The sequence below is a fragment of the Monopterus albus genome, unplaced genomic scaffold (genome assembly GCF_001952655.1).
Source record: "Monopterus albus unplaced genomic scaffold, M_albus_1.0 scaffold307.1, whole genome shotgun sequence".
Classification (NCBI taxonomy): Eukaryota; Metazoa; Chordata; class Actinopteri; order Synbranchiformes; family Synbranchidae; genus Monopterus; species Monopterus albus.
In genome coordinates, this window is record NW_018128187.1 from 265,989 (window position 1) to 276,595 (window position 10,607).

Genomic DNA, 10,607 nt, shown 5'->3' on the forward strand with positions numbered 1-10,607 from the left:
GTTTTACATGCAGTCAGGTATTTTTAATACCGTTTTGAGTAGTTGTACATTCAATTGCTAAACCTCAGTATTAAGAGAATACATCTTAATGGGAATCCACCTTAAAAGCCCTAAACATTTTCAGTGTTTGTGCTTGTTGTGATGCAGTGACCGGGTTATCTGATTTGAGAAATATAACAAGATGTATTCCAGAATCTGATCCTACTGAAGGAAATACTGCCACATCTGACTCTATAAATGTGCTCAGTGAAATAAACTGCACTTAAAACATTTTACTGCATGCCCACTTCTAGTCCTGTATCTACCGTCTTCCACAACTGTCACCTAGAAGCTCTTGATCGTCTTGAATACTTAAAAAGAACATGAAGCAGAGCAGACCTGGTGCCCTCCCTCTCTCTGTGTGGTCTCTATCGTGCAGCTCTGCTCCGAACAAACATTTGCTTTCCTCCAGCACCACAGAAGACACTGTCTATGGTTTCAGAAATATTTTCCACTGGGAGAAATTAAAAAGATGAACAAAAGTGGGACAAATGTGGGATACCTGTATTTACATGAACTAGACTGGTTCAGTTTAGCACAACAATACACCTTGGTTGAGAGTGGCTATGATCCCAAATGGTACTATACTATCCTATTTCAGTGCAGTTATCCACTGCTGAGTGCTCAGTGGAAATACATATGATCATAGCCCAGCACCCCACAGCGCAGCTAAAGTGAGCTATGTGAGCCAGCTGGAAAGGGCAAAAAATGCCATTGATGAAAAGTATGATTGCTGCACTGCAGTCTACAGACATGAAGAAACACTAAGCATCCTTATAGTGGTAATTAATACTACCTTGTGAGGTTAATATGCACACAGCAAGGATAAACCATCTAAGAACAAGTCATTACAGGTCCATTTTATCAACTATTTCTTCCTGTTTTACTCTTGGTTTTTTCATCTCAGTCTTTTATGATCACTCCTTCTCCTTCATATGCATACCCACATACAGTGGCCTCATGGGAAACCTACAGGGCAGGTCTTCCTGCTGTATGAAATATCTTACAGAAAAGGCAGGGGAGAGAGGGGCAGAGACAGCAATAGCAAAAAGTGGGAAATACTGTATAGACTGTAGCTACTATAGGCTAAGTGATGGCCCCTTTGAGCCAGATTTAAGCACAAAAGAGAGAGAAAAAAGAGGAAAACAAAGGTGCAAAGGGAGGAAGACAGAAACAGAAGTGGTAGTTAGGTTTACTGATAGGTCCTAGGAGAGAGGTGGAAAGGAAAAGTGAGAAGGAAAGGTTATAGGTTGGATGGGTGGGACCAATGTATTCTTATGGATGAGGCAATAGTGGACTGCTGTACCATCTTTACATCATGCTTTAAAGCTATTTGGCCACTTGACATTGTACATGTGTGTAGTTATGCATGTTTGTGTATCTGACCCGTAGCCCCTCTGCGGCAGACACTCCAGGACGTCATAACAGAGGCTGAGCTGGTCATCTCTCTCACAACTGTAAATGCACTCCAGGGCCACCGCCATCAGCTGGTCTGGGTCCCCAATGATCTTCTGCAGGCACTGGAAGAGAGAAGATGGGAAGTCAGTATGTGTGTAACAAGGTCTGACAAACCCTGTAGTCCAGTCGTACAAACACACTGAGGTACAGTATCAGTCAGAGCACATCATTGCCTTTGTGCGTGTGCAGCATGTTTTCTAACAGCCCGGAGACCTGTCCTGGGCTGTGTCCTTCTGGGCTCATAAAAATCACATTTATAGCACATGGCCACGACACTGGCCCTGACATAGCACAAACAGAGCCATAACGTGTGTGTGTGTGTGTGTGTGTGTATGCTTTCATTTACTGTCCCTCTGCCAAATGTGAAACTCACTACACTTGAGTTTGTGTTTGGATACTTACATCAGGTTTGGAGTGCTGGAAGATGGTGAGGGGCAGGGCGAGGTCTTGCTGGGCCAAGCTGACCAGGTACTCCCTGAGCAGAGCCTTAGCAGCACCTTCTTTCTGTCCCTCACATCGGTGCAGGAACGGCACCATCCACTGGAGGGCATCTTTTACATAGCGTTCGGTGCTGGACTGGTGTTAGAAAGACATTTACTTGAAGACAAAGTTAAATCAATACGAACAAGTGCCTCATACGCATTTAAAGCTTATTGGTACTCATAACAGCTTTTTATTTCCCATCTTGCTCCAAAATACTGACAATGTCTGACCAAAAAATGATCAAATACTGGTTTTATCTTTTTTTTTAGCATTTACTACCTGCCCTATATCAGAAATATTGTTGCAAAGGTGAAAACTCTCCTGATCTAAGGTCAGGGCAGCCTTGGCCACCATTTTATTACTGTATTTCTTGGTCTTCTTTGTGCATCATTAATTTTGGAAACTGTCTGGCAATATATTAACTGATAATGAAACATGCACAATATTGTTTTAACGATTTTAGATTGATCACTGAGTACTTTAAACTTCATTTAAAATCATGCTGTGCAATCAAACCTGAACTTGAACTGTACTACAGCAGCTATAGCATGCTGTGATTTCTGAGAATGCATGTCAAGTTTGTGCAGGGCCTTGCACCCAACTTGCGACAGTTCTAATCTCCAGATCAGATACATAAAGAGAGCGTCCACAGCAATAATGAGATTCAAAAATATTCAGATTCTAAGTGCAAACTTGCGCACCCACACACAAACATTTTACTTTGCTGGAATGCATCTCTGATAAGAAAAACATTACACACAGGCAAAGAGGAAGATTTAATCTGGGCGAGTTTGGTAAACATTCACAGACACACACATACACTCACACAGCACCCAGAGGGAGTACCAGTCAAACAGCATGTGTTAGTGCAGTCAACAACATTTGCTGGCTCCCTGCCTGTATGGCAGATCCTACTGGCAGTGGTCCTCACAAGCTAAAGCTGGCAGCTATTAGCTACAATTTAGAGGACCACTCATATTATGTACTCTGAGGGGACTTGTAACTGTAGCACCTGCTACAGACTGGCTTTGATAGCTCTCTTGCTGGTGTTAGATGGACAAAGTGTGTTGTCAGAGATTGAAACAATTGAACAGATTTACTGTGGAACTACTATTCAGTAAATTCTCAAAATGTGCATTATGTCTTTATCTTTTCAGCTAGGAAAATACCAAAAAGGCAAGTCAGCTTAGTAAGCCAAATGGAAAACAATTAAATCAAACTTCCTTTGGTAAATTCATATGATGATCATGAGTTTCAAATAATTAATTGATTCCAAAACATATTGAAGTATGAACGGTTAAAGGCACTAATTATACCACTTACGTTTTTCATGAGCAGGCGGAGCTTGTCGATGTCACTCAGCTGCTGCAAATCTTTGAGCGTCAGATTCAGTTCACATGATGTCTCATACACAAGTGTTTCCATGGTGACCAAGTCATCACACAAGCGCTCCAGCCCTGGGATCTCACGCTCCTTGCCCAGGCGCACCAGTGACAGAGCGCAGTCCACCTGATGGTTAGAGAGATTTGCCAGTGACAGAGAAGAAAAAAGCAAAATGCAACATGGAAAACAGCCACTAAACAACATGTACATATAGTAATAAGCCAAATTCTTTAGGTTTAAGGAGAGTCAACATATATTTCAGGTGATAGTGCCTATTCATGTCCTACACTGTTATGGACTAGCATTATGTAAAAACTACCCCTTTAAAAATAATTGTTTTTACAGCTGGATATCAATTTACAGAAAAAATAACATGCAACGCTATAGAGTCTAGTGCAATGCAGTACAAATGCCCTGAAAACAACAGTTCTACATTTGTGAAGCATACTGTGTTCCATTTGTGTTATGTGCGAGTTGTTGTAATTAGCTCTGGTAACGGCCAGAGCTAATTACAACAACTCGCACATCTGTTATCTGTTCTATTGTACTGAATTTCTACATATTGCCTTGTATCTTTCTGGCTCGTTACAGTCAGATCAACAAATTCAAAGCTAGTTGTGTAGCAAGTGAACCAAGAGGCTTATTTCGTGTCACTGAAAATTTGTTGCTGAGGTCACTGATCTGTGGCATGAATAAAAACAAAACAATATCAACTAACCAATCCAAAGCCAATACTACCTGCCCGTCATTCCTTTGAATCATAAAAAAGGGGAGATTTGGGCTTCCCACAACTCTGATTAATAAAAAATCCATCCAGAAGAGCAGCCAATCAATATCTGACCACTGATACGCTGTCAGCACACCCAGCTAATCAATGTTCAGCACCTGTGGATGGTAGCCAAACAATGGCAGATGCCACTGGGCCCTATAATAATAACTGCTTTCCACCTTTTAGAGAAGAGGAGCCCACTGGCACAGTGGTTAGTGCAAGATCTGGCTCATATGCAGTCACACACAAACACAGGGTCTGCAACCGAGTCATCTTCAGCTTCACTGAATAAATATTTGCATGCCTTTATTTGTAAAATGTACACACACATACAAGGAGAGAAAACCCAAAATACCTTGAGCCAGAGCCTGAGCAATTAGATACAACAAGAGAGAGAAGTCTATTGATCTAATTGTGAGTAAAGAGCCTCCCTGTTCTCTACACCCCTCCCTCTGTCTCGCTTTCCCTGCTCTCCAGAGATGGATTCCCCGGCTAACCGCAGACAATCGGATGTTAAAACCTCACACATTTTAATTATTACCCTCTCCTCATCATTCTCTACTGTGTAGCACAACTTGTATCCTCTCTCTCTCTCTGTGCTGCCTCCCTCTCCCCACTCCAACAGAATTATCCAGCTCTGCTTGATTCTTCATTGTCTTCCCTCTCTGTCCTACCTCAGTCCTTTCTTTCAGACATCCTTTTCACATTTTCCCTTCAATTCTGCTCAGTATTTTATCTTCTTTCTTCTCGCCTCTTAACAGAATTCTGTTAACAGTCACTATGGTTGACCTCCATTTGAACTCACAGTCTGGCTCTTCACCTTCTCTTTATGCTCGCCTCCCCTCTGTCTGCTTTTACAAAACCAGCCTCTCATTTTGAGCCATTTTGTTGCCAACAGTATTTCAAACACATTTTTAATACTGTTTATTTCTGCCCTTTCACACCTTATAACTGGTAATTTACTTTCCCACAGCCCACGAGATTGCTTTCCTTTTTTACCTCAACATCTGTTAGTGTTGTCCTGCCCCTCTTTCTGCGTTTGTAAGACACTAACTAGGAATGTTGCATTTGGCCAGCATTTATCTCCTTTTTCTCTCCGTTCTTTTGGTTCCATTCTTCCATTCTCTGCTTTTTTGCAGACCCACGTCTCTCTCTGAGTCATCTTGTCAATCTCCCCATTCAGCGCTTCTCATCCTGCCGCTCTGTGACTGGTTTAGAACACTTCAGCTTCCTCTGATGAGGCTCCTTTTAATCAAACCCCATTTTCCTCCATTAAAACACTTTCCCAAGCATTAACATGGCCAGATGAGGGATGGGAGGAGGGTGCAAATGAGAGAGGAACAAATGAAATTAAAAACTATGGAAGGCAGGAGGGAGAAGAAAAATTGCTCAGCAAGCGGCAGCGGACCTGCTTCAATGTCGCTATCTCTCCCCCTCATGTGTCTGTGAGGGTGAGAGAGGCAGGAGTTAGGGGCGTTGGGGACGGCCCCAAGAGGGTCGTGAAGTAATGTATGAGACAGCGAAAGGAGATGAGGTCTAATTAAAAAGGAACAAGGGAGATGATGAAGGAGAGAGCTAGTGTGATTCCTAGAGATTAGCAAAGCCTCTTTTGTAAGCACACTGTGTTTTAACTTTAACATAAAGTTATTTGTTGTCTGTATTCAGGAAGTTACTTTACCCAGGAGCATATGTTTTGAGCTGGGCAACCCATAGTCATCCTGCTTGAGTTCTGTTCTCGTGGCACTGACGGTAAGTATGGAGATTTTGTGTTCACATTTTGTATTTTTGCTGCAGTTTCAGTCTTTCTTCATTAAAATCCTGCCAGTCACAATGAAGGTCTGCTACTCAGAGGAGAGGTGAGGAGAGCATATAGCTAAATGCTCAGTTCAGTTTCCACATAGGAGAACAGCACAGTATACACACACTCAGTTGCTCAGTCTTTTTCCTTTCTTTTTCTCTTCAGTGGATGAAGAAAGGCACAATTCCCCAGTTGACATTAAAGATGAGCAATGGACCACCAAATCTTTTCTCCTCCATCCTCCTTATGCCCAGAGAAAGGCATGAAATGGAGAAATGAAGGGGAAATATATGACTGCACCCTAGTTAGTCCTTCCACAAAGACAAAGAGATGACTGTGACAAACTTGATCCATCACTATGACGGAGGTAAAGAGGGGACAGGTTCACAGTGTGGATAGTGTGGGTGGAGACAATGGGCAGCTCCAGCGGTTACATCCCATTACTCCACTCAACAAGGCCTATCAAGTTGTATTTTCCAGTTACAGCAACAGAACACAGACGACAGAAGCTTACGTTACTCTTCATTAGAAGCCAATATGGAAAATATGATAATGACTGTCACAGATAGAATCAAAGTGACCTTGAGTGATGGAAGGTGGCAGCGTCTCCTCTGCAGTCCAAATCCTGGCTTGTAACATTTTTCTACTCCTAAAAGGAGTGTGTAGTGGCAATTATCTTTCCAATTGCCAAATGTCTAATAATGCCTTTCTGCTGTAAGTTCCAATTATGTAAAACAACCCTGAAAAGGAACCTTAGCAGGGTGTGGAAAATGTTTTACCTTAATAGAAGAATTACGCTACTTGAAGCTGATATTGATAACTAACAAGAGACTAACAAACTAACTGCAAGGTGCAAGTGAGAGCAACAAAATTTCCTTATTATTCTATGCAAGTGGTAGTTGTTGAAAGCTAAGACTGTCTGAGAAAAGCTTCTTTGTCACCATGGCAGCTAGCTGCCTTCTCAGTATCAAATCGCAATTGGGAGATGCATAGAAAGTGGAAGTATACACTCATCGGCCACTTTATTAGGTACGCCTGTACAGGACTACATTATATTCAGAGGTGTTCCTAATATTCTGACCCTATAATGTGGCTGGGGAGGACAAAAATATAGAGACACCTCTGAATATAATGTAGTCCAGTAGAACACCACCTTTAACCATGACCTCACATGTAATTGAATATATATATTCATGACAATTTCATCAAAAACTGAAACATTTGGAGCTTCATAAACACAGATGTCAAGGTGGAAGTGTTGCATGGAATTGCATACAATTGTACAGGTGTACCTAATAAAGTGGTGGGTGAGTATACAGTACATGAAAAGAACTAGTTCATATGGTATGTTGTGCAACCATGTCACAAAGCAAAAGTATTTGTCCCCAACAGGCAAAGTCAAAGGTGAGGTAAAAAAAAAAAAAAACTGCCACCATAACAGTAGCGAAATGCAATTTGTTCACACAAAAAGTGACAGAATAGCATAAGAGCTTATTTCTCACCTCTACACACCTGACCAGTCACTGTGTGAAGCTGGCTGCAGTGGTGCATTGTCAGTTTCAAAAGGTCATAAAAATGGGCAGACAACACCCCCAATCTAACACTGAAAACATGGAGCCTAATGGTGTCCTAAGTGTGTCTGTACCTGTCTGGAGCAGGACTCGATATCCTTGGCTCTGCTCTGGTACCAGTCGGTCAGCAGTTCAATGGAGGGTACAGCTGTACAAAGCCTCAGTAGCTCTGGAGACTCCTCATATAGGAAACCATTGTCATCAAACACGTTCTGCTCCAGCACTGCTCTAAGGGAGATATGGTGAGGGCGCGGATGCTCAGAAGGTGTTGACGAGTGCATTTGTGTGCAAATGTTCTTATGAGAATATCAAAACCAAGAATGAACTGATCCAACCAAAAAGTATACTATGAGGAGCCAAAGCCTGACAAAGCTCATTCTACTGATGTCCGAAATCTATTAAGAACATATGCTTTATGTTTCTGGTTGCTTCATGTTCACACTGTGTGAAGTGTTCCTTCATTACAGTGACGCTGTAGATTATTTTGACGGAATCCCACACACCCATACAATCTTGCTGCTGTAACTGTGTACACCAACTAGGGCTGACTTCAGTGAGAACCAATTGGCTTGGTGCTGTTTCTTTTGGTCTTTTCATGGGATTTGTTAGGGAAACCTGGAATATCATAGCCTTAATCTTTTAAGAAGAGTACAGAGAGTTAAAGTAAGGAGGTAGAAGAGAGAAAAAACAGAAACATAAGGTAGAACAATAGGAAGAATGAGAGTGTAACATGGCTAAAAAAGACAAAACATGTCATATTCTCAGCCCGAACACTGCTGGCATCCCTGTAACTCCACACAGTATCAACACTTCACCCTGCGATTCCCAGCCAAGTATATTAGCCAACTGATATTATGACTACACCAAAGAACAATAAAAAAAAAAAGGGCTGCTGTATAAAATTGTAAATTAAGCTGGCCTCCCTGCAGAAGCAGGCAAATGGCATAAATTGGCAGTCCAACAAGATTTGGTATTAGTTTGTTATGGTTCTGTTTAACATTTGGATAATAGGATGTCATGTTTTGTTTTACATAATGATGCCAGCACAGGCATCTGCCCTGTATTGAGCATGAATTTTAACAATTCTACTCTGCAAAAAGCTTTGTTATCATGGGTATGGGGAGAGCTTATTATGATATATTCACCCCATATTGTTCAGTGGTTGGGTATTGTAATGCCTTGTGTACAGTGCCATAATGCTGTGTGTTTATGTCAGAGGTCATGGTGACTGTGTACCTGCACTCCTCTGCCTCACACCAGTCTGTCTCTCTGTGTCTCTGCTCATCCCATGGAATCAACACCAACTCACCTCGGTCATCTCGACTGGGAAATTAAAAAGGAGAGAGAGAGAATAAGGTTAAAAAAAAAGATGCAAAAGCATGGTGAGATATAGAAGAAGTAGGAGAGGAAAAAAGGGTCTGTTTTAAGGAAATGAGTGCAAACACAAATATCAGAACTAAACATACATATAAAAACAAAAACCAATGACTAGCCAGGAGTCAAAATATAAACCTCAGCACACCACACCTATCTACCCATCTATAACGGCACCTGGTAAATCAACAAAGACATTTAGTGTTTCTAACTAAACATGGCCATAAACTAAAGGAACAGGACTACAGGATAAGGGAAGGGACGGGTGGGTGGGGGAACAAAAGCACAACAATAAACAAGTCAAAGAACTTTTGCAAAGAGTCGGCATCGTGCCTCAGCTGTAAATAGTGAGGACTTTTATTTTTAAATGCTGCTTTGGTACTAAGCCGTATTTCTTCCTGCTTTCTTTGAGTGCGACAGCTCTGAGGAAGAAAAATCGGAAATATACAAGAAAAGAAACCAAAGTGAAGAACAACTCTCTAACCTTGCATGTCAGCGATGACAAGACTCAGGCACAAACACATGAATGTATGCTTACATACTGAGGCACTGGAGTGAACAGAAGCAGTTTTAGCTCTTATTCTAGGATTAATGCATTTGTTCTTGTTATCTATATGTCTGTAGATAGAAAAATATGTACTGTTGCTGTAAAACCCAAGGAGATGAGTGCAGGCTACAAATCATCAAAAGCTTTGGTGCAGTTAAAGGCCGAGTGCACACATGCTGCATCAGTTTTTTTTTTGTTTTTTTTTACACAGCCATAAATTCTATCCAATCACAAAATACATAAGATGTGTCCAAGTGGCTGCTGTGATTTATGTCAAGATACAAAAGCAAGGCTCTAGTGCAAGTTCATCCATTAAGATCAAAATTTTAACAGATGACAAGGACGGAGAAGTCTCAGTTCTTCCCCTATCAGGCCCACAGAAAATGAACCTCTCTGATTCACTTTTTTCTATTGTTTCCCAATTCCCTGGTCTTCCTTCCTCATTAAAGACATCCAGGTTAGAGGGTGGAGAATAAATACTGGGGTGAACACTCAGATATCGATGGGAGAAATGAATTATTCCACACCCGCTCCCCTAATCTACTTTGTGTCAGCCTGAGAGAAGCAGGGAAGCAGGGCGGTGGGAAAATGGAGATGCAAAGCAAACTTGGAGCTGGCATTTCAGTTTATTTTAATTTCCACTGGGCTGACCCTTTCAAGCTGCAGGCAAAGTTTTTAACAAAATACAGCTATTATGCATTCTTCCAGGCGTGTTGAGGTCCCCTCATAGACCTGATCAATATTACAACAGAGTATTTCTCCTTCTAATGAAGCAAAACTTTTTAGTATATAGAGAGTGAGTTCCTAACAGATGGCTCGAGCTGGTTCCGTCTGCTGCAGTGTAGTAGCGAGCAGCAGTTGGAGCAGTGGTTGGTGCTCGCGGGCTGGGAAAAATAGGAAACTGCCCCACAGCAGCGGGGCCATGATGGATGCTTACTGCAGAGCCACAGGCACCTGACCTCCATACAAACTCAGACATGGCTAATAAAAAGGAGCAGTGGTGGAATGTGTGCATGTGTGTATGTACTGTAGTTGGAAACCATAAAAACAAATATTTCGAGTTTTTTTAGCTCATGACTCCAGGGGATTTTGGCTTTATACACATGCTTATTTGCGCAAATGTTATTGTGGTATTTGATTACATTAAAGAGCAGCCGAGAAAACGAAGGCACAGTGCGTGTAGGG

The 10,607-nt window shown here is 41.7% G+C and overlaps 1 protein-coding gene across 1 annotated transcript in view; it reads right to left on the reverse strand.

Moving 5' to 3' along the window:
• The window catches only part of nbas (NBAS subunit of NRZ tethering complex), a 143,625-nt gene that overhangs the window by 101,739 nt on the left and 31,279 nt on the right, over positions 1-10,607 (reverse strand). Inside the window, exons 22-26 of the mRNA XM_020623650.1 lie at positions 8,738-8,824; positions 7,576-7,729; positions 3,304-3,489; positions 1,900-2,073; positions 1,426-1,559 (exon numbers count right to left, since the gene is read on the reverse strand). Coding sequence (XP_020479306.1) covers positions 1,426-1,559; positions 1,900-2,073; positions 3,304-3,489; positions 7,576-7,729; positions 8,738-8,824 — 735 coding nt within the window. The remainder of the gene's footprint in view (positions 1-1,425; positions 1,560-1,899; positions 2,074-3,303; positions 3,490-7,575; positions 7,730-8,737; positions 8,825-10,607) is intronic.